The sequence below is a fragment of the Impatiens glandulifera genome, chromosome 2, assembly GCF_907164915.1.
Source record: "Impatiens glandulifera chromosome 2, dImpGla2.1, whole genome shotgun sequence".
NCBI lineage: Eukaryota > Viridiplantae > Streptophyta > Magnoliopsida > Ericales > Balsaminaceae > Impatiens > Impatiens glandulifera.
In genome coordinates, this window is record NC_061863.1 from 38,009,879 (window position 1) to 38,034,944 (window position 25,066).

Here is a 25,066-nt window from a genome sequence, read left to right on the forward strand (position 1 = left end):
GTCTAATGAAGAACAACATTCTCCAAAAAGATTTCTTGAACTATATGAACAAGAAAAGGAGAATGAAGTTGATGTTGAACTTAGACGAAGTAAACGAGCTAGAACCGAAAAATCATTTGGTCCAGATTTTATTACTTTCATGATGGAAAGTGAACCTCAAACGTATAATGAGGCAATTACCTCGGCTGAAGGGCCTCAATGGAAAGAGGCAATTAATAGTGAGATAGAATCTATCTTGCAAAACCATACATGGTAACTAGTGGATCTGCCTCCGGGAAATAAACCACTAGGTTGCCGATGGATTTTCAAAAGGAAAATGAAAGTTGATGGATCAATTGATAAATATAAGGCAAGACTGGTGGTAAAAGGATATCGTCAATGAGAAGGTCTTAATTATTTTGATACATATTCTCCAGTTACGAGAATAACTTCTATTCGATTGATTCTTGTGATTGCTTCTTTGCGCAATCTAGAAGTTCATCAAATGGACGTAAAAATAACTTTCTTAAATGGAGACTTGGAAGAAGAAATTTACATAGATCAACCTCAAGGGTTTTCTTCTCAAAGGAAAGAAAATAAAGTTTGTAAATTGATTAAGTCATTATATGGCTTAAAACAAGCTCCAAAACAATGACATGAGAAATTTGATCATGCTATGATCTCAAGTGGATTTAAGATCAATGAATGTGATAAATGTATTTATATTAAAGACACAAAAAATGACTACGTCATTTTATGTCTTTATGTAGATGACATACTTATCATTGGAAGTAATGATAAAATTGTTAAATCCACTAAAAATATGTTAAATTACAAATTTGACATGAAAGATATGAGATTGGATGATGTGATTCTTGGAATCAAAGTGATTAGAACATCGGAAGGGATAGTTCTAAGTCAATTAACATTATGTGGATAAGATCCTTGAAAAAATTAACAAGGATGATTCGGCATTGGCTAAGACTTCGATAGATACGAGTCAACATCTATCTAAAAATCGCGGAGAGAGTGTTTCTCAATTAGAATATTCTCGAATAATTGGGAGTCTAATGTACTTAATGAGTTGTATAAGACCAGATATAGCCTATGCAGTAAGCAAACTAAGTAGATACACAAATAATCCGAGTAATAATCATTGGAAAACCATAGTACAATTACTTAGGTATTTAAGAAATACTCGTGATTATGGTCTACACTACACGAGACATCCTGTTGTTATCGAAAGGTACATTGATGCTAATTGGATTTCAGATATGAAAGACTCTAAGTCAACAAGTGGATATGTATTTATACTTGGAGGTGCAACTATATCTTGGAAATCTTCTAAACAAACTGTTATTGCTAGATCCACGATAGAATCTGAATTTATAGCTCTTGACAAATGTGGTGAAGAAGTTGAATGGTTACACCTATTTTAGAAGATATTCCAATATGGTTTAAGCTCGTACCAGTAATTTCTATTCATTGTGATAGTCAATCTGTGATCAGACGAGCTTAGAATCATATGTATAATAGTAAGTCTAGACATATATGTCGTAGACATAATACCATTAGACAATTACTCTCTACTGGAATTATCTCAATTGATTACGTAAAATCAAAAGATAATATTGCGGATTCGCTAACAAAAGGGTTAAACAGAGAGTTGGTGTTAAAGTCCTCACAAGGAATGAGACTTAAGCCTACAATAAGTTAGTATGAAGGGAAACCCAACCTATAATGACTGGAGATCCCAAGAACTAGGTTCAATGGGACAACCTAATTGTACTAAACTTTGTAGATTACTATGGATTAAAAATTCCTACAATAAAATAGCATTTCGGGAAAGGATAAGCACACAGGCTTTTAATGATTCTTTGTGAACAAAGTGATCACATATGTGAGAGAAGTGGGGCCGCTTCGAAAGAATTGCACGACTCAATTCTAGACCCTCTCACTGAACCAGGCGAGTGTTCATGGCCAAAACGAACACAATCATGAGAACTGACAAGTATCAGGAAGAATTCTATGTGAAAGTGTGTAATTGTTTACTCAGAAGGCAGAATAGTTCAAGGACATCGAGTCTACTAATCGTCTAGTAAAGTTATATACTTTTAAAAGGGAAGGTTCAAAAGGTTACACTTACCTATCCTATGTAGAATTCAATTGTTGAACCTTTCACCGGGTTAATCTTTCAATTTCTATTAATGTGGAGGATTGTTAGAATTAAACTAATTCCATTAATTAAATGGAAATGATATTTGAGCTAATGAAATTCACACCAAATTCAAATGTAAATTAAGTGTGAAATTAATCCAAATGAAATTCTAATGAAATTCAAATGTGAATTAAAGTGAAATTAATCCAAATGAAATTCACATGTAATTCAAATGTGAATTAAAGTAAAATTAATCCAAATGAAATTCACATGAAATTCAAATGTGAATTAAAGTGAAATTTTATCCAAATAAAATTCACATTAAATTCATTGTGAATTAAATTTGTTAATTATTACAATTAACATAAATGTCTTGAATGAGGCAATTAACAAATGATGTTAATTGCTATTGTAACTACAAATTATTTATTGTAAGTTGTAACTTGCAAAGATGATGAAAAGGAAAGCAACGATAACCGTTGGATGAATGGATGATGGATTAGTGACTGTTGGATTAAAGAATTGATTATGAGTTTAATTTTCAACGATAAATATCCCTTCACATTGTATTCCTCTCCACACATGATCTTATCACTTCTCACTCTAGAATTCTAAAAGTCTTTCTTTGTTCTTGTGAGTATTTTTGTAAGTGTTCTTGTGAGTGTTCTTCAAGTTTCTTGACTAGACTATTTCTGTGCGAAATCCGGTGATTGTGATTCAGGTACTTTTTTCTAGTTCGCTGTTGTAGTAGTTTTTCTGTGCTAAATCATTGCAGGTTCCGTTGTACCCTGGGAAGCAGCCACCGACAAAACTCTCCAGCACAAACGGGAGACGATGAAATTGTTCTAAGGGAACTGTGATTTCATAGGCCTCGGAGCAAACGAGAAGACATTTCTTCATCTCATTACATAATCTATTGTATCTGTTCCATTATCATTTTATTGTATTCATATATTATTTACGTGTAATTTTTACGAGATAAGATTACCAACAATACAATACAGAATAATAACAAATCAAAATAATACATAATGAAGATGTTCGTAATTAAGTAAAATATACCAAATCCACTTTAAGGGTTACAATTGTATAATTAGGGTTGACTAATGCTAGAATGAAATATTAGATAAAAACACTCTATCGTTAAGTAGAGCCGGCCCCAAGTTCTAGGATACTCTAGATCCACCTAGAAGTAGGTGAAAATAATTTTGGGTGCCATAAATTTATGATGAGATTTGAACTCATAACCAATAAAATTAAATTCAAATTCTATTATGGACCACTATTCTAAGCCCATTTATGTTTAAAAAATAAATATATTTAACTAAATATATTTTTTATTTATTAAATGGGATGCCTAACTCATGAGCTTGCTGGGCTTACCCAATGGCCGATCCTTTTATTAAGAATGGGAGTTTACATAAAATTATTAAATATTCGTAAACTTGTAAATTAAAATTGGATCGTACTCTCGCCACTTTATTCGTATATTTACTATTTCCAATTTACTTAAAATCCTAACTTTACTCTTTCCACTTCTCACCATTCCTTCTCTTTGTATAAATGCTTTCATTCTCATATTAGTATAGTCTCCGTATACTTAAATAATAACTAAATATTTAGATTTATTTTTTACTCAAGAAATTATAATTTTGAGAAAATCAATTTTTATACTTTTAACATTCACTATGAGCCACCACTAAATATCAATAAATAAATAATAGTCACATTGATTTAGTTTTTACATTATAAATTGGTAGTGAAGAAATTAAAATGAATGATTTGATTAGATTTTTTCTTCTATTTTTATTTTGTTAAGGGAGGTGTTTATCTACCTACTACATCAGTTACATCAGGAAGTCTGAAACTTGCTTCACTTCAATCCGAGTTATCACTCTACTTCACCACTACATCAGATACATTAGGAAATTTTAGTTAAACTTGTTTCACTCCGCTTCACCACTACATCAGTTACAACAAAAGTCAATGAAACTTGCTTCACTTTACTTTGTTTCACCAATACATCAGCTACATCAGAAATTTAGTGAAACTTGCTTTACTGCACTTTGCTTCATCACTCTACTTCACTAATGAAGCAAGGATAACTGATGTAGTGGTGAAGCAGAGTGGTGAAGCGAAGTGAAGTCTTGATGTAACTGATGAAACGGAGTGAAGTGGAGCAAGTTTCACTGACTTCCTGTAACTGATGCAGTGGTGAAGTAGAGTGGTGAAGTAGAGTGATGAAGCGGAGTGAAGTAAAGTAAATTTCTCTGACTTCCTGATGTAACTGATGCAGTGGTGAAGCGAGTGAAGTGAAACAAGTTTCACTGACTTCCTGATGTAATTGATGCAATGATGAAGTAAAGTGGTGAAGCAGAGTGAAGTGAAACAAGTTTTACTGGCTTCCTGATATAACTAATGTAAAATATATTCCTTCCTTTGTGTTGCGTTTCTCAAACTTGATTTTACATGAACGAAGTTATTTAATATTATAATAATAACTATGCACTCTTTCCGGATCAATGGAACACCAGAATCAATAATAGAGAATCCAATTTGATTTATCTAAATCAAATATAAAGAATATTTATAGCTTACTGTATATGATATATATGAGTGAACCTATATATTAAAATCCTATGAAGTCATATACAGTGAGCTATATATATATATATTATTATTATTTATAGTTATAAAAAGTATTTTTAGTTGCATATAGTTTACATTTGTTCGCGTAGTTCAATTTTGTGATGCATTGTACCTCATGGAAAATACTTAGGAATATGTATGTATGTTGCATTAGAGTATTCTCCAAGTAATTATTATTACACTTTTAAACCATACTATTAGTACTATTTATGAAAGTCTAGGACTTATAAATTATATATTATTAATACAACTAGCATATTAGAAGAATTAATTAAATATGTTAAAATTTATAAAAATTAATTAAATATATTAAATTAGAAAATAAAAAATTAATGTTATAAACACCCATCATTTATATTAAAGTTTAAAAAATATTTTAAAAGTAATGATCATATATTTTTCGAATTAATTTATAAATTTCAAACAAATTCAAATTAAATGTATAAACAAAATTTTAATTAAATTGATTAATTTTATATGAATTTATTTAAAAATAAATAGAACTGAAATTGTGTTTTAGCGGAAAAATATTATTAAATTTGTTAATATATAATTAAAGTATATTCTAGACCATCATTTCAATTAAATTGAAATAAAATATTTAAAAAAATATTATTCAGATTATTTTCAAATAAAGTCACCATTATAAAGTAAGATAAACTATTAAATAAACATTTAAATATGGTGTAATTGCAAATATATATGAAAATGAACAAATAATAAAAAAAAATTGAATACCAAATACTAACATTAAATACTAATATTTTGCTACATCTCATTATCAACCAACATCTACATTCACTATCTACATTCACTTGGGTCATTTTCTCTAACTAATTCATTATACCTCATTTTGTACATTTGATTTAATTCGAACCACAATTATCTTAATCATTCAAATTTACAATCATCAACTAAAACACAAAACATAATTTCAAGTTTGATATGTGAATACGTCACTTTGTGATTATTGAATTCAATTTAAATTTTGTGATGGTATATATATTTTGATATATATATATATAATTATTTATTGAAAAATTCAAAAAAAAAATATAAGATTAAAAATTAAAAATTAAAAATAATATAGTGACGTATCTAATAAATATGAAGAGAAAAGTAAAAAGGTATTTTAACCTAATACAAATAAATTAATAAAAAAACTAATAGCAAAAAAATTATGAATAAAACGAGAGTGGATAAATGGAAATTTTGTCTAATTAAAAAAAATATTAGTTAAAAAATAATTATATTAAATTAAAAAATTTAAAAGTTAGAGAGTAATGTCACATTTGTACCGTAACTTTTTTTTTTATTTTTTTTATTATATTTATTACAAAATTTTATACTGTATTGGTCTACTTCTTCCATTTATTTCTACAAAAATATGTTTGATATAAATGTCATCAATTGATCTAGAATTCAAAGAATGTTATTGTTACATACCATTACTATGCATTTATTTTTCCAACCAAAAAGTACATTATTGTACTTTTGATATTATAAAAATCCATCTCTTAATTTCCATACAAAAATATTGGGATGTCAAATAAAAATAAGATTAAGGGAATATTATAGAAGAATTTCCTTCTATTTTTAAAAGAGAAGCCTCATTCATATTTTCTATTAGGTAGTCCAATATTTGTTCTTGCAATTGAAGACTCAAATGGAGAATCAATTGTTGGTTCAATTCTCCTCATGTCAAAACAATTCAAGAAAATAAAGAGAATTTTTTTTATCTCCTTATCCCAATAAACCAAATTAGTTAAATTATACCCGACCGGTATAAAATGCATATTATAAATGATGAGTTATTTTATATATATATAAATGAGTCGTGAAGTAACAAAGTTAAAACGAAATCAAGATCACAGAGAGAAATAATAAAAAGAATTATACTATAAAAATAACAATGTTCGGGAAAATGATAATGATCAGAAAAAAAATTCTCGAATATGATAATTCTTTTAATTAATTTTCTATTATGCATATGTGGTAGCCAGATTCATGACATGACTTTCTTTATATTTTCTTTGCATAAATTATTTATCACTTTATATAGATTCTAAATATTCAAACCTTTTGTTATTTGGTTAAAAAAATGTGACCATTCTGAATTTTTTGATGGTTTGGAATTATTTGGGAATTTTTAGTCAATGTTAGATTCAAAAGGAAAAAAAAGTCCGAGATTATTCCAAAAACTTAATTTGGGGATATGGAACATCTGCGATGCCGATTGCGTTTGCGTTTGCCGCAGACTTGAATCTTGTGAGAAATCCTCAAGAGAGGCACGTGAAGCTTGACAGTTCACAAGTGAAAGGTTTCATCGATTCACCATTGCTCAATCTATCAACTTCAAGAGCTTGCGCATGTTCTTCGATTCAATGTTAAAGTGAAATTTATCGGTGAAATCTTTGAGAGCCCTAGTTTCTGCTCGACCACAAGGCAAGCGGAGTATTCATCCGCGAAGGTTTCGCTCAATGCGCTAGTAAATCGGGGATCATCTCACTCTTTGGCTGCTAGAAGATTCTGGTGAATTTTTTCTTTCCTTTCTAATGCAATAGCTTTAGTTTCCTGCTTAATTCAATCCATGCTTGCCTGCTTTCAACTAATTTGTTTGATATAAAAAAAGATGGACAAATTGTTTCCATATATATACAAGGGAAGGATAACTAATTGAAATGTATTAGGGTTTTCTTTAAATGCTTTTCTTGAATAGCTGTATAATGTCAATGCCATTACAATTTTAGTTTCTGCTAACTAAGCCATAGGAATGAAGAATTGATTGAATAACTCATAATTACTTATGCCTAGTGCTGCTTAGCATGTGTCTCTACTTCCTACTGTTCTAAGCAGCACCATTGTAGTTCCACAAAGGGAGACTTTTATATGCATACAAAAGTGATGAAAACCCAAGTATCCAATAAAAACATGATTAAATCTTATGGGCATGTTATTATCAACTAGAAAATCATTCTGGAAGGAAATCAAACTGTTCTCTTTCACAAACCATCTATGATCTATCACATTGTCTAATGTATTTTATGGAACTTAAGATCTTGCATCCTTTTAGTGTATGTTTGTGTGTGTTTCTTCTTTTGAACTTGAACCCTTTTTATTAAATTTCTATTCTTATTTCCTTTGATGGAAGTTTTCAACAAAGGTGGTTTTCTAGCTTTGTCTCTCATTTAATCAATTAAAACTAGAACAGGAATCAAAACTATATAGAACCGCTGTATATGTTATTTGCTTATATTTTCTTTACTAAACAAAGTCTGTCAAATGTGATCATTCCTTTTGATGATAGTAAGATGTTAAAAACATTATATTTCCATGTGTAACTTCATTAGATGATTGCTTGGCAATGTGATCTTTTTAAGAGGAGAAAGTCATTCACCTTTGTAGACTCAAACTGTTACCAAGTTTAGAAAAATTGTGGTTTATTTGGTTCTTTGTTCTTAATTGGGAATGGTTGCAAGAGCAACCAAAAAGCATGGATGATTACACTTTTGATTTAGGAGTTTCGACTCCACTTAGAACACTTTAAATGGAAATGAAAGTCGTGGTATATTTCATATAAATTGCATTTGAAATGCTCAATTGTTCAAGACTGTATCTTATAAATTCCCCCTTCTACATTTGCTTTTGTTTATTTGCATGTCTCAAAATATGAGAGTTCATCTGTTTTTATTATTTTTATAAAAAAAGTATAATAATAAAATAAAAGAAACAAAATTAATAATAATAATGGGCATTGTTAATTTTTCTGGCCCAGTCAAAACTAAAGCCCATTCAAAGTTCAAGGGGCTAATTTGCATAGAAGGGAGAAATTGAAGGGGCCTCCTGTAAAATTGTTTTGAATTAAACAGACGGTGTCGTTTTGACGCCACCTGCTTAATTAACAATCCCAAGCATAACCTGATAAAGTTATCTCCTTTCTCGAAGCTTCGATCCGACAACGCGCACACAGGAGGGACGGTTGATTGATCCAACGGCTACAACACAAATTAAAAAAAAGGTTTCAACTTTACGAAGGGGTAACTAACGAAGGCTCTAGCTATTTTAGGCGCGAGAATTTTCTTTGGGTACGGCTGGAAGAACTCTATTTCGTCACTGGATAATCTCATTGATTCAGGTTCATATTGTCTCTCTTTTAGCCCATCATTAATACAATCTAATACAAGTATTCGGAATTTCAGGTCATTCTACTGCCATTTCCATGACAAGGTGATTTTTTTATTCAGATGGTTGTCATGGCGACACCTAGAAATATGATAGAAACAGAATAGTAAAAGAACTAGACATAGATGATAGTTTAGATGCATTCTAAGACTTGGGACCTATGTCTTGAAAAATAAAATGTAAACTTCATATTTTTCAAAATGTACAAAAGTTTAGAGTTGAAACCGTCTTCTTTTATACCGGCACAAGTGCCCTGAGAGGCCATTTCTGTAACTAAGCATCGAACCATAATCGAAATCTGTTTTTATTTGCGTCTTCTTTCCATATTGCTTCACATTGAAAAAACAGAGTGGCAATTCTTTATAAAATCAAAGCCCTATATTGGTTCCTCATCTTACATTGGACGAAGAAGACCTCCGAGTAGTGTCGCTTCTTGGTCCTGTTTTATAAGATTATACAGACATTAATGAATTTTTATCTCTCACTAATTCTATTGAAATTAAAAGTGATAACAGTGAATATCTTGAAATTTATGGGAGGATATTATCTATTATACTCTTCTTTTGGCCGTATTGAACTTGACCAAGATCACCATATTTGAACCTTAATCAATTCCATCATCACAATCATTAATGTGATTTTTTCTCAACTTGCACATATAAGTAAGCATTTAACGATACAGATCTTTAGGTTGTGGAGCAAAGAATGCAAGGTAAAAGTAGTGTGATTGTAAGGCTATGGTTTATAACATTATACTGCTATCCTTGTTAACGTATACTGTTATGCCTGTTATGTTTCTTAGTCTGATGTATAAAGGTCTACAAGTTATGTAGAACTTGTAATGTTTTAGTTGTTCGGGACAATAAGGATAGTATATAAGGTCAAAATGGCCTTAATAACATTATGTGTTTTCATTTCTTTTCTTTGGTTAAGCAATAGTTATAGGCCAGTATTTTGAAAAAAAATCCCTTATCCCAATATGAGGAAGGGTATAGGAGTACCAAATATTATTCTATTGGTTCTATTTATCCCATTTTTCTTTTCTTAAAACAATATGTTTGATATGGATAAAATGCATTGTTCAAAATTTATTTGTCTGTTTCATAAAAAAACTGCTACATATTTTTTCTATACATTTACTTTTCCAATCAAGTAGTACATGTTACATTGGATATACTAATGTTATCTAAATATGCTTGGAATTGACAGGATGAGACTAGGGTTGATAACAATTTCTTGCAAGATATTTTACAAAGAGTGGGATCATTTTTACCAGCTTATACAACTTTTCGGTCTGGACTTGGACATATGCCAGTCTTCACTTGTATTGTGGAATTGGCTGGAGTCAGATTTACTGGGCAACCAGCAAAGAACAAGAAACTAGCTGAAAAGAATGCATCTATTACAGCATGAACATCTTTGAAACAGTGTATGTTTTCTTAACCAACAAATTAAATACAGCCTCAATTGCCTTATTCTTAATCTGACAAAGTTTTGATGGTCAGTATTCAAATAGTACTTGTGTCAAATTTGAAGTAGGTCGTTTGAGAAATAAAGAATGATATAGGCATAATATCACATTTGGCTGGAATAGATGATATGTTAATCTGCCTGTAAAGTTTCAACCTCACACTAACGCTCAAATAGGTTAGGCTATGTTTTGTTATGATGGAAATGGAATTGGGGTTTGATGACTTAAATAAAAATTTGAAAATGAAATTGTAATTCTATTGAAATTGAAATGTATATGATTTTTTAATTTTCATTTACACCCTTACTACTTCGGAATTGCAATTTCATGATTTTTCTAAACATAAGAATTGAATTGTAATTCTTTACCAATTTTTTAAAGAATATAAATTAAAATTATACTTTTAAATAGGCCCATCCAAACATAACACATTCATTTCTAGATTATTTTCTTTTTAATACTAAGAGTTGAATCTATATATTCTATCGGTATGTTGTTGAAATTGTTTACTCAACTATGTACCTATGAAACCATTTATTTGGTGTACGAAGCTTTTCTAAATGTGCATAATTTTTTGCTTCTCTCTATATTTGGGGCTTGTTTGATGTGGTTTATTTGGATTTAAGTCCCATCATTATTCATTTCTTCAATCAAATCATCAACTAACACCTTAACTATATTTGTTTTATCATTTTAAATTTTTAAATACTAAAAATATTTTGGTAATTTTATCCAAATAAATCACTTTTTTACATAAAACTAGTTTTTTAAATTTCTTTGGCAAAAATCAAAGATCTACAAGCTCTTGATCTTAGCCAAAAGGCGAGAAAGGTTTAAGTTTTGGCATATCCCATCTGCTAGTGCAAAATGGACTTCATGATTATTATTAGTTAGGTTCTTGGCTCTGCTAGGTTGTAATTTGAAAAGTTGTATTTTGGGCACTCTTATCATATTATCAAGTTAAGTGATACATATCTTACCGAATTAAGCCAATCTTTTTATCTTATTTTTTAGCTTAATTTGATTTTGAATATACTGTCGGAAATAATATATTTCTTTCTATTGTAATTTCATCCCAGTACCACAACAATCTGAGTACATGTCGGGAAGGGTTAATAGGGATGAACATGAGCATGTTTCTGTAGCACGAGCTCTTAATATTTTTGTTCACAATGCAAGAATGGCACATTTACAATTTCCAGTAATCTTCCCTCCTCAGAACCCTAAACCACCCAGCACTCAAGCAATTCCTACTAGAACATCAAAATTCCTTCCATTAATATGCCCCAACTCCTCCAACAACAATAACCAGAAAAAACCCATCTTTCGTCGCCCAACAAGCTTTCCCAAAACCCAACAACTGTTAATGAAAAACCAAAGGAACCAACAATCTCGGAATTTCTCGGTCATTGGAACAGCACCTTATATACCTTTCCGACTCAGAACCACCTGTCGCAGTAAGGAACACAATACCAGTTCATTCTCCACCATCAAAGCTGAGATGGACTCTAGCTACTGCTGCAGCTACTCCACCCGCTTGTTTAAGGAAGTTAGCTCCTGTGTGCTGCTCCACCTGTTAAGGTAGAGCAGCATCGCCCTGTTTCTAATGGAGAACGCAAGATTGGTAATGATGAAGGTAAGAAGAAGGAAACAGTTGCTGCGGCACAGAAATTGCAGGAAATGAAGATCTGAGGTAAGTGAATATTTATATGGATGAGAAGAAGTATGATGAACTTAAATTTTTGAATATAGGCATCTGAATGTTATGAGTTAAGTCCTTGTTTTAAAACTTTATTTGAAAACCACCTCTTGGCTTTGGCCGGGCCTGTCAAAGGCTTGTGTGTGTATTCAGAGACCATTCTTACCTGATGAACACAAGGTTTAGACTTTTGAGGTTGGAAAATATGCTCTTCCTCCATATATGAACAAATGAATTGATATTTGGAAATTGCTTCTCTTTACACTGTCTTTTTCTATAGTTTGTTAACCTATGCTTGATAACACATTCATTTCTAGATTGCTTGCTTTTAATACTAAGAGTTGAATCCATATTTTTTTTATAGGTATGTTATAGAAAAAAATTCACTAAAAAAAATCAAAGATCAACAAAGTCTTGATCTTTGCCAAAAGGCGAGAAAGGTTTAATTTTTGGCGTATCCCATCTGCTAGTGCATAATGGACATGATAGTTATTATTAGTTAGGTTCTTCGCTCTTCTAGGTTTTAATTTGAAAAGTTTTATTTTGGGCACTCCCATCATATTATCAAGTTAAGTGATACATATCTTACCGAATTAAGCCTATCTTTTTATTGAAATGTATTAGGGTTTTCTGTAAATGCTTCTCTGACACTTTCCTTTTTTCTTTGTACTAACTGGCTTAAATTTACTTAGATGACTGTGTAATGTAATGTCTTTACAAATTTTAGTTTCCACTAACTAAGCCATAGAGCTCGTGGATTTAGAGAATCACAAATGGACTGAATAACTCATAATTACCTATGGTTAATATGAACTAGGAAGTAGAGACACATGCTAAGAAGTACCATTTTAGTTCCCCAATTGATTAGTAGGAACAGGTATATCTGCTGTCATTGATCACAAACTGAAAATGAGAGTAAAAAAACAAAAAAGGGGAGAGTTTTATATGCATACAAAAGTGATGAAGACCCATCCAATAAAAACATGATCAAGTCTGATGGGCCTGTTATTATTAACTAGACAATCTTTCTGGAAGGAAATCAAACTGTCTCTTTCACAAACCATCTATCACATTTACTAATGTATTTTATGGAACTTAAATCTTGTATCCTAATTGTATCCTTGTGTATTTTTCTTTTTTGAATTTGAACACTATTCATTAAATAAACACCATTGGTTAAAATAATTCTATCTGTATTATTTTTTTTAAATGTCAACTTTTCATTGAAATCGAGAGTAAAACGCAAATACATCCTAAACCGTTTGCAGAAAACAAGAGAAGGTGAAGAAGAAAAAAAAGCGAAAAATACAAAAGGTTAGATTACGATAAGCTCGAAATGGTCTCATCCTTGCACATCCCCTTCTTCTTGATTGATGCGAAAATATGAAGAAGAAAACCATTAATCTGGCTCCCAAACTCTCTCCTTTAAATTTTTTCTATTTCTTTCCATAATATCCACCACATGATAAGTAGGATGCACTTCCCTCCATTGCTAATATCCCCTCTCGAGCATCTCGAGATCCATTGGTCCCAATAGTCCATAATGTTAATATTATGATGCATGGCTCATGGATGATTGATAACCTTCTGAAGAAGGGCCCAAATGGAGCACTATCCTTGGAAAGAGCTTTGGAAGCCCAAGATAGCCTCCAAAATTTCTTTCTTTGCCTGTGAAGCTATTCACAGAGGTATTCTTACTCTGGACAAGCTTTAAAGAAAAAGATTTCCCCTTCTTATTTGTATTCTTATTTCATTTGATGGAAGTTTTCAGCTAATGTGGTTTTTAGTAGCCTTGTCTCTCACTTCGTCAATTAAAACTAGAATAGAAATAAAAACTATATACCCCCTTGGTATATGCTATTTGCTTATCTTGCCTTTACTAAACAAAGTCTGTAAAATGTGATCATGCCCGTCACATTTAAGTTGATGACAGTAAGATGTTAAAAAAAAATTATATTTCAACGTGCAACTTCATTAGATGATTGCTTGACAATGTGATTTTTTTTTCTCTTTTAAGAGGAGAAAGACATATATCTTTGCAGTCTCAAACTATTATTAAGTTTAGAAAGTTTAATGGTTAATTTGGTTCTTTGTGCTTAATTGGGAAAGGTTGCAAAAGCAACCAAAAATCTTGGATGATTCCACTTTTGTGTTAGGAGCTTAGGTTAACTAGAACAATATGTTTCATATAAATGACATGAAATGCTCAATTGTTCAAGTTTATATCTTAAAAATTCCCCCCTTCTACATTTGCGTTTGTTTATTTGCATGCTTCAAATTGTAAGAGTTCATCTGTTTCCATTGCAGTAAATTTTTTATAGATGAAAATAGACACTTAATTCTTTGTCACGTACTTGAACTGACCATCTACTGCATCTGTTTCATTTGTGATTTTGTTGGACATGTGACCCTCACTTTATTCACAACTTGACATTTTCTTCAATATTTTAGTTTCCATAATCTCCGGTTCATTAAGGATGCGTGATGATATTTAGTGACAGTCAAGAACATAAGGAATGGAAGATCATATTCTATATAAGCACATAATCAACTTTTTGGTCAAATTATGTAGATATTTGTAAACACTAGAAACATAAATGAGGATGCATATGTTATATTTTTTTTACATTAATAAATTTTTGTCTCTTATTGATTCTTTTGAAATTAAAAGTGATGACACTAAACATCTCGAAATTTATGGGAGGATATTTATCTATTATACTCTTCTTTTGGCAGTATTAAACTTGACCAAGATTATATACGAACCATAATCAATTCAATCTTCATAATCACTAATGTTAATTTCTTCTCAACTTGCACATATAAGTAAGCATTTTACAACACAAATCTTTAGGTTGTGGAGCAAAGAATGCAGAGTAAAAGTAGTGTGATTGTAAGGCTATGGTTTTAACATTATACTGCTATCCTTGCTAACGTATATTGCTATAAGCATGTTTCTTGTTCTGATGTATCAAGTTCTACAAGTTATGTAGAACCTGTAATATTTTATTTGTTTGGGATAATAAGGACAGTATATAAGGTCAAATTAACCTTAATGGCATTATTATGTGTTTTCATTTCTTTTCTTTAATTTAGCAATAGTTACACCAGGGTAGTATTTCGAAAAACAAATGCCACTTATCCCAACATGAGGAAGGGGTATAGGAATACCAAATATTACTGATCTTGGTTCTATTTATCCCATTTTTTCTTTTCTTCAAACAATATGTTTGATGTCAATGACATTTATTGATCTACAATTATTTGTATGTTCCATCAAAAAATTGCTACATATTTTATCTATACATTTATTTTTCAAATCAATACTAATGTTATCAAAATATGCTTGGAATTGATAGGATGAGACTGGGATTTATAAGAATTTCTTGCAAGATTTTCTCAAAGAGTGGATCATTTTTACCACCTTATACAATTTTCCACTCTGGCTTGGACCTATGCTTGTCTTCACTTGTGTTGTGGAATTGGCTGGAATCAGATTTACTGGGCAACTAGCAAAGAACTAGACACATGCTGAAATAATGCAGCTATGACAACATGGATATCTTTGAAACAGTGTATGTTTTCCTAACGAACAAATTAAATACAGTTTCAATTGCCTTATTATTAATCTAACAAAGTTTTGATGATCAGTATTCAAATAGTACTTGTCAAATCTTAAAGTAGGTCGCTTAAGAAATAAAAGCATGATAGAAGCATAATATCGCATTTTGCTGGAATAGATATTTTAATTTAGCTTTAAAGTTTCAACCTCACGTTGACGCTCAAATATGTTAGGCTATGTCTGGTTATGATGGAATTGGAATTTGTGTTTGTGTTTGATGACTTAAATAAAGATTTGAAAATGGAATTGTAGTTCTAATGGAATTGAAATGTGTATGATTTTTTAATTTTCACTTACACCCTTACTGCTTCTGAATTGCAATTCCATGATTTTTCTAAACATACGAATTGATTTGTAATTTCATTCCCATTCTTATAGATTAGAAATTATAATTATAATTCAAATTAGGCCCATCCAAACATAACACGTTAATTTCCAAATTCTTTGATTTTTAATACTAAGAATTTAATCCATATATTTTTATAGTGAAATGTTTTCACTCAAACTAACACTACATACTTGTGAAACCATTTCTTTGGTGTAAAGTGAATTAATTCTCTGCCAAAAACTTTTGTCAACCTTATTTATTACAATGGTATTCTCAAGAGATTAATTCTCAAGAAATCATAAACTAATCATGGATTTACTAATACGAAGCTTTTCCCTATGTGCATAAATTTGGCTTCTCCTCTATATTTGAAGCTTGTTGATGTGGTTTATTTGGATTTAATCCCCATCATTAATCATTTCTTCAATCGAATCAACAACTAAATTATCTAACCGTCTTTACTTTATTTGTTTTATCATTTAAAAAGTTTAAATACTAAGAATATTTTGGTTGTTTATCCAAATAAATCACTTTCTACATAAAACTAGTTTCATCTCATTTTCTTTTGATAAAAAACAAAGATCAAAAGCTTTTGATCTTCGCCAAAAGGTGAGAAAGGTTTAATTTTTGGGTATCATCTGCTAGTGCATAATGCATGTGATAGTTATTATTATTTATGTTCTTGTCTCTTCTAGGTTGTAATTTGAAATTTGTCCTTTGGGAACTTTATCATATTACCAAGTTAAGTCATACATATCTTACTGAATTAAGCCAATCTTTTTATCACAACCGGTCTAAACTTGAGGGGTTTACATTCAAACGTATATCAGATTGTCATGACCTTGAGCTCCAAGCACAATTCACAATTTTGGAGTTTTGACAGGATTTGGAAAACTGCAGTGGGGACAAGGCTCCTGGACCGGATGGTTTCTCCATGGAGCTCGGTAAAAAAACTTGGTCTTTACTTAAGGACGAGATAAGGAAGGCTATGAACCATCGTAATGAGAATGGAACCTTCGAGAGGAGCTGGAACTCCACTCATATCTTTTGATTCGAAAACGCTTGGGGGGTAGAATATAAAAAACTTCAGGCCCATCAGCCTCATTTTTTTCTCAATGTACAAGATTGTTGCCGAGTGTTTGGCCAATAAACTAAGAAGGATGTTGCTGACGATCATCTCTGAAAGTCCAATGGTCTTCATCAAAGGCAGACAAATTTATGATGTGTCTCTCATGGCTAATGACTCAACCATTGGAAACAACGAAGATAACGCCTTCGTTAAGCTCGATTTCTAGAAGGCATACAACCACAAGGAGTTTCTCTTAAACACCATGAGACACATGGGTAGGGGCGATGGATGAATATAATGAATTAGGTTTTACATTTCGACTGCTAGATTTTTAGTTATCATAAATGGTGAAGCAACGGGGTTCTTCGAAAGTTCGAGTGGTTTAGCGCAGGGTGATCCTCTCTCTTTCCCCTTTCCTATTTGTCATCGTGATGGAGGCTTTCTCAGAGTATACTAACGAAAGTTGAAAGGGATGGATACATCCAGGGGATCAATTGCGGTAGGTCAAACCGATTTGTCAGAATAACTCACCTCCTGTTTTCTATGTTGATGATACCCTTTGCATGATGGCTGCAAAAGGGGTTGCTCGAGAAATTGAGGGAAATCCTAAATCGCTTTGAGGCATGTTCGGGCTTGAAAGTTAAGAATGATATATGTGAGATCATGCCTCGGGGACGACACATAGGTTAGTCTTATTAATGTTCTGGGTTTCAACAAAAGAATCAATTTTATCAATGTACCTCGGTCCACCTTTGGTTGCGACGTCAAGAAGTAACGAGATATGAAACTCGATCATCACTAAAATGGAATATAAAGTAGCAATGTGGAAGAGCAAAATGTTATCCAAGGAGCAGACCGATTCTCATTAAGAACTGCTTAACATCAATACCAACTTATACATCTAATTAAGAACTGCTTAACATCAAACAAACTTATAGGATGTTCTTATTATTAACTTCACAAGAAATTTCCTGTGGGGATCAACTGATTAACACTTCACCCACCTTGTTAGAAAAGTTGGGTTAAGAAAAGCTTAAGGGAGGACTTGGTATCAGAGATACCTCGTCTTTCAACAAAGCTCTAATGTCAAAGTGGTGCTAGAGATACTTCGACAAGAAGGATAGCCTTTGGTCAAACTGGTCCAGTTATGGAAAGGGATTAGTAACAATTAATATCTTAGTGAGAATTCAAAATTCATTTGGGAACAAGTCAAACCATTAGCTTATAAAAAAACACTTGGTGTTTGTGTTTACCGCTTCGCAAAGGACTTTCCTAGGCTTCTGAAATCAACAATTTACCTACAAGCTCCAGTCAGAGACATGTTTGATCAAGAGGGTGATGTGTTTAAAATCAACATTTGGCATACACTCGACATAGAGGAGAATGAGATGTTGGATAAGCTTCAAGAATGATTAAATGGGACAGGATTGAGCTTCAATATGGTTGACGAGTTGGTGTGGAAAGACTTGGAGCCTTACAGTGTGAAACTATGCTATGATTCGACGACTCAGACAAATGAGGAACCTTACTAGGTGACACAGCTTGGCATAAAAGAACGTCCTTAAAATGTTGTTTTTTGGATGTACTCTTAATGGAAGTATCCTTACTGATGACAGACAGACATCACACAATAGGGATCATCATAGTAAGTAAATTCCATCTATGCGGCGAGATGGCTCCACATATTCTACTTCATTACTGTTGTGTCAGGCCTATTTGAAGTCTGTTGCGGGAGTATCATGAAGATTGAGTGGTCATGCCAACGACTAACAATGAATTTTTGATCATTTGGGTGGATCTTTGTAAGAGCATTGGCCTCAATAAGAAGTGATTCCCATACTGCTCATCATGGATTGTCTAGCTTGAAAGAAACCGAAGGATATTTGATAACAAGAGTCAGCCGAATAGTATAATCAAGACTCATCAACTGACCACGTTAGTTGAAATTCGTAATGGTACCAAGGTAATCTCGGCATCTTGCATTCTGATCTCCTTGATGATATTCATGCGAAATAATTTCTCCCCTTTGAATGGTTTGATTATTTTATTTACTCGGCTTGTCCTCCACTCTTTGGAAGGCCTGTTTTCCCGATTGGGTGGCCTTTTCATGGGCGGTTCTAAGTGATGTAGTTTTGTTATTAATTCACTTTTATTTTATTTTTACATGTATATAAATCTTTTTGTTTAATCTTAAATGTTATGAACTTTGTTAAAAAAATAAAAATATGACCAAACAGGATCATAATTACATTTCAAAATGAAATTTTTAGCGCTCTTTTTAATCATTTTATTTGTTTTTATTAACAAAATCTGGACAGCTGATCTGAGCCATTCCTCATCTAATCAATCTATCAGCAATTGGTCTGAAAGGCGGCGTGGAGAGAGAGAGAGATAGAGCAGAGAGATGTTCAAAAATCAACTTCAAGAGCTGGCGCAGCGGAGCTGCTTCAACCTACCTTCCTATACATGTTTTAGGGAAGGTCCCGATCATGCTCCTCGATTCAAGGTCAAAGTGAACTTTAACGGTGAGACCTTTGAGAGCCCTAGTTTCTGTTCGACCATAAGGCAAGCGGAGTATTCAGCAGCGGAGGTGGCGCTTGATGCGCTAGTAAATCGGGGACCATCTCACTCGTTGGCTGCTAGGATTCTGGTGAATTTTTTCTTTCCTTTCTGATGCAAAAGCTTTAGTTTTTTTTCTTAATTCAATTGATGATTGGCTGCTTTCAACTAATTTGTTTCCTATAAAGAGATGGCCAAATTGTTTCCATATATACAAGGAAGGAGAACTAATTGGAATGTATTAGGGTTTTCTGTAAATGCTTCATTATTTTAGTTTCCATAATCTTCGGCTCATTATGGATGCATAGTGGTATTTTAGTGACAGACAAGAACATGAGTAATGAAGAGCATTCTTTAAACAGACATCTACAATATTCTATATAAGCACATAATCGACTTCTTGGTCAAATTATGTAGATATATACTAGAAGCAAGCATAAATGAGGATGTATATGGTATATTTTTGTGACATGAATGAATTTTTGTCTCTTACTGATTCTATTAAAATTAAAAGTGATGACACTAAACATCTCAGAAATATATGGAACGATATTTATCTATTAAACTCTTCTTTTGGCCCTATTGAACTTGACCAAGATCACCATATTTGAACCATAATCAATTCCATCTTCATAAACACTAATGTGAATTTCTTCTCAACATGCACATATAAGTAAGAATTTCACAACACAAATGTTTAGGTTGTGGAACAAATAATGCAGGATAAAAGTAGTGTGATTGTAAGGCTATGGTTTTAACATTATACTGCTATCCTTTTTAACGTATATTGCTTTGCCTGTTATGTTTCTTGGTCTGATGTATAAAGGTCTACAAGCTATGCAGAACTTGTAATGTTTTATTCCTTTGGGACAACTAGGATAGTATATAAGGTCAAAATGGCCTTAATGACATTATTATGTGTTTTCATTTCTTTTCTTTGGTTCAGCAATAGTTACACTAGGGGAGTATTTCAAAATAAAATGCCCCTTATCCTAACATGAGGAAGGTGTATAGGAGTACCAAATATTACTCTCTTGGTTTTATTTATCCCATTTTTTCTTTTTTTGAACCAATATGTTTGATATCGATGCCATGCATTGATCAACAATTATTTGTTTGTTCCATAAAAAAATGGCTACATATTTTTTCAATACAATTACTTTTCCAATTAAGAATAACATGTTACATTGGATATACTAATGATATCAAAATATGATTGGAATTGACAGGATGAGACTGGGGTTTATAAGAATCTCTTGCAAGACATTTCACAAAGAGTTGGATCATTGTTCCCAACTTATACAACTTTCCGCTCTGGGCTTGGGCATATGCCAGTCTTCACCAGTGTTGTGGAATTGGCTGGAGTCAGATTTACTGGGAAACCAGCAAAGAACAAGAAACAAGCTGAAAAGAATGCAGCTATGACAGCATGGACCTCTTTGAAACAGTGTATGTTTTCTTAACCAACAAATTAAATACCGCCTCAATTGCCATTCTTAATCTGACAAAGTTTTGATGATCAGTATTCAAATAGTACTTGTCAAATTTTGAAGTAGGTCATTTAAGAAATAAAAGAATGATATAGGCATAAATATCGCATTGCTGGAATATATGATATGTTAATCTGCCTGTAAAGTTTCAACCTCACACTAACGCTCAAATAGGTCTATGTTTGGTTATGATGGAATTGGAATTGGAATTGGAGTTTGATGACTTAGATAAAAATTTGAAAATAAAATTGTAATTCCATTGGAATTGAAATGTGTATGATTTTTTAATTTTCAATTACATCCTTACTACTTCGGAATTGCAATTTCATGATTTTTCTAAACATAAGAATTGAATTGTAATTTCATTCCTTTTTTTTTTTAAAAAGAATAGAAACTAAAATTATAGTTTGTAAATAGGCCCATCCAAACATAACACATTCATTTCTAAATTATTTGTTTTTTAATACTAAGTGTTGAATCCATATATTTTATAGGTATGTTATTGAAATTGTTTTTACTCAACTATGTACTTATGAAACCATTTATTTGGTGTAAAGTGAATCCATTTTCTGTCAACAACTTTTGGTGTAAAGTGATTTATTATAATGGTATTTAGGAGAGATGAATTCTCAAGAAATCATAAACTAACCATGGATTTACGAAGCTTTTCCAAATGTGCATAATTTTTAGCTTCTCTCTATATTTGGGGCTTGTTTGATGTGGTTTATTTGGATTTAATTCTCGATTATTATTCATTTTTTCAAACAAATCATCAACTAAAATACCCAACGCCTTAACATTATTTGTTTATCATTAAAAAAATTTAAAATACTAAAAATATTTTGGTAATTTTATCCAAATAGATCACTTTTTTACATAAAATTAGTTTTTCTAAATTTTCTTGGAAAAAATCAAAGATCAACAATCTCTTGATCCTAGCCAAAAGGCGAGAGAAAGGTTTAAGTTTTGGCATATCCCATCTGCTAGTGCATAATGGACATGATAGTTAGATTCTTGGCTCTGCTAGGTTGTAATTTGAAAAGTTGTATTTTGGGCACTCTTATCATAGTATCAAGTTAAGTGATACATATCTTACCGAATTAAGCCAATCTTTTATCTTATTTTTTAGCTTAATTTGATTTTGATTATACTGTCGGAACTAATATATTTATTTCTATTGTAATTTGATCCCAGTAATACCACAACAGTCTGAGCACATGTCGGGAAGGGCTAATAGGGATGAACCGGAGCATGTTTCCGTTGCACGAGCTCTTAATACTTTTGTTCATAAGGCAAGAATGTCTCGTGTACAATTTCCAATAATCTTCCCTCAGAATCATAAACCACCCAGCACTCAGGAAAATTCTACTAGAACATCGAGAATCCTTCCATTAATCTTCTCCAACGACAATAACCAGGAAAAACCCATCACTCGCCGCCAAGCAAGCTTTCCCCAAACCCAACAACTGTCAATGGGAAACCAAGGGAATCAGCAATCTCAGAATTTCCCTGTCATTGGAACAGCACCTTATAGGCCTTTCCGACTCCGAACCACCACTCAGCATGGAATTGCACCACCTGTCGCAGTAAGGAACACAGTACCAGTTTATTCTCCACCATCAAAGCTGAGATGGACTCCAGCTACTGCTGCTACTTCTTCGGCTAGCCCACCTGCTTGTTTCAGGAAGTTGGCTCCTGTGTTTGCTGCTCCACCTGTTAAGATAGAGCAGTACTGCCCCGTTTCTAATGGAGAATGCAAGATTGGTAATGATGAAGGTAAGAAGAAGGAAACTGGTGATGTGGCACAGAAATTGCAGGAAATGAAGATTTAAGGTAAGTCAATATTTATATGGGTGAGAAGAGAAGTACGATGAACTTAAGCTTTTGAATAAAGGCATTTGAATGTTATGTGTTAAGTCCTTGTTTTAAAACTTTATTTGAAAACCACCTCTTGGTTTTGGCTGGGCCTGTCGAAGGCTTGTGTGTGTATTCAGAGACCATTCTTAACTGATGAACGCAAGGTTTAGACTTTTGATGTTGGAAAAGCTGCTCTTCCTCCCTATATGAACAAATGAATTCATGTTTTGAAATTGCTTCTCTTTACAATGTCTTTTTCTTTTGTTTGTTAACCTATGCTTAATATAATTTTCATTGCCAAAAAAGGGGGTGAAATTATGGATTTTTGAGGTAAAAGACATTCACCCCCCAAACAACATGGTTTTTTTGACCTAACAAATTTGGAATTTTGTTTTATTTTAGATGAATTTAGTATGTTTCATACAGTAATTTGAGTTTTTCTTTATCATAGTTGGATTTAAATATTCATATGCATATATGTGTATTTAAATTTAGAATTGTGTTTTATTTTAGATGAATTAATATTGATTTTTTTATATAAAAAGAAAGTTTAATGGTCAAAACTAGTCTCTTCATTCTTCAAATAAAAATGTTCACCTCTAATTTCAATTAAGCAACCTCGATTTGTTTTTTTAAATGTCTCCATTTGTCTAATAGCTTTTTTTTTTATCTTGGGTTATTTTCAACAAAATAATATTTTCAATTTTAAATCACTTCATTTATCAATTAACACATTTTTACTTTATTTTTCGGTTAGAAAAATCTAATTTTAAAATAAAATAAATTTTAATAATCTAATCCAAATAATCTAAAAATCTCACCTTTTCATTAAACATTAGTTAGTTGGATTTTATAAACTACTATTTTTTTTTCAATATCCCTACATTAAACAAGCAAGTTTTATTTAATGGTTATTCTTATATTAATAACAATGCATAATGGGTTTACGAAATTAATTAGTCTTTTCATTATTCTATCAAGCAATCTCCATTTATAAGTGTTATTTGTTTTTTTTTTTGAGAAAAATTGAAGTGTTATTTTAACTGTTATACTCTTTTGAAATGAAAGACCTATTTAATATAATATTAAATTAGAACTCAAAATAGATTTATATTTGAAGTATTAAGTATATATATCTAGGGCCGAGGGTTGGGAGACCCAAATTCAAATTTTGTGGCCCCATAAAATTAAAATAAATTTAATAATTGTGCATTTTATAAAAAATAAAATTTAATATATAACAATATTAACTAGGGTAAAATAAATTAATATATTAAGTTGTAAACAAAAAAAATATACCATAATAATTTATTAATTAACTAGTATTTGATTCAACAAAAATACTCCTCGCATTTTTTGATGTAAAATTTTCAATTAAGTCATTATACTCTAAACACTATTTTTTTAAGTTGATATCATAACTAATCCATTCGTAATATATTATGTATGATGTCTCTATAATGAAAAAATATAATATATATTTTAAAATGAGAAGAGATTATGAAGATAAACATAAAATTAAGAACAAATAAAAAAATTGATTTAAGAATATTAAAATGTAACTTCAAAATGATTTTCACAATTAAGATTAGATTTATGATAAAAAAATGTAATTTATTAAAGAAGGAAAGCAGTTAAAATATAAATAATATAATTATGGTCAGTGATATAAAAGTGATCGATATAAAAAATTATTATATTATATATAATAGAGAGAGAAATAAGTAATATATATTATTATATAATAGAGAGAGAAAAAAAAAGTATATTATTATATATAATATGGAGATAAAAAGTTAGCGTATTATAAGAAATAAATATAAAAGTAATAAATAAATATAAAGGAATATGATATTATACGATAAAAATATTTTATAATATATAATTAATAATAAATATAATAATATTATATACTAAAAATTTGGAAATTTTGGGTTCTATGCAAGTTATCACGGGGCTCAGTCTTTCCACTAACGATCCGTACGACACTAGTTATGATATTC

The 25,066-nt window shown here is 31.3% G+C and overlaps 1 protein-coding gene across 11 annotated transcripts; it reads left to right on the forward strand.

The window, feature by feature from the left end:
• The first annotated feature begins 7,000 nt into the window (after window positions 1–7,000).
• Window positions 7,001–23,312, forward strand: LOC124927506 (double-stranded RNA-binding protein 2-like). 11 transcript variants are annotated; one of them, XM_047467930.1, is made up of 10 exons: window positions 7,001–7,318; window positions 8,732–8,921; window positions 8,986–9,013; window positions 10,178–10,397; window positions 11,519–12,132; window positions 15,498–15,713; window positions 16,972–19,120; window positions 19,476–19,807; window positions 20,946–21,165; window positions 22,401–23,312. In XM_047467930.1, exons 8-10 carry the CDS (start codon window positions 19,562–19,564, stop codon window positions 23,036–23,038), a joined length of 1,104 nt encoding a protein of 367 aa, XP_047323886.1. In that variant the 5' UTR covers window positions 7,001–7,318; window positions 8,732–8,921; window positions 8,986–9,013; window positions 10,178–10,397; window positions 11,519–12,132; window positions 15,498–15,713; window positions 16,972–19,120; window positions 19,476–19,561; the 3' UTR covers window positions 23,039–23,312. The 11 variants fall into 11 exon arrangements, with proteins under 11 accessions (XP_047323886.1, XP_047323884.1, XP_047323889.1 ...); XM_047467928.1 differs by lacking the exon at window positions 8,986–9,013 and adding an exon at window positions 13,407–13,452; XM_047467933.1 differs by having other exon boundaries at window positions 8,732–8,871.
• Window positions 23,313–25,066: the final 1,754 nt, after the last annotated feature.

Coding starts and splice junctions, on each gene's coding strand:
- LOC124927506 (XM_047467927.1), top strand. CDS start 19,562: ATGTTCAAAAATCAACTTCAAGAGCTGGCGCAGCGGAGCTGCTTCAAC. Junction 19,808..20,945: donor CGTTGGCTGCTAGGATTCTG/GTGAATTTTTTC, acceptor TGGAATTGACAG/GATGAGACTGGGGTTTATAA. Junction 21,166..22,400: donor ATGGACCTCTTTGAAACAGT/GTATGTTTTCTT, acceptor ATTTGATCCCAG/TAATACCACAACAGTCTGAG.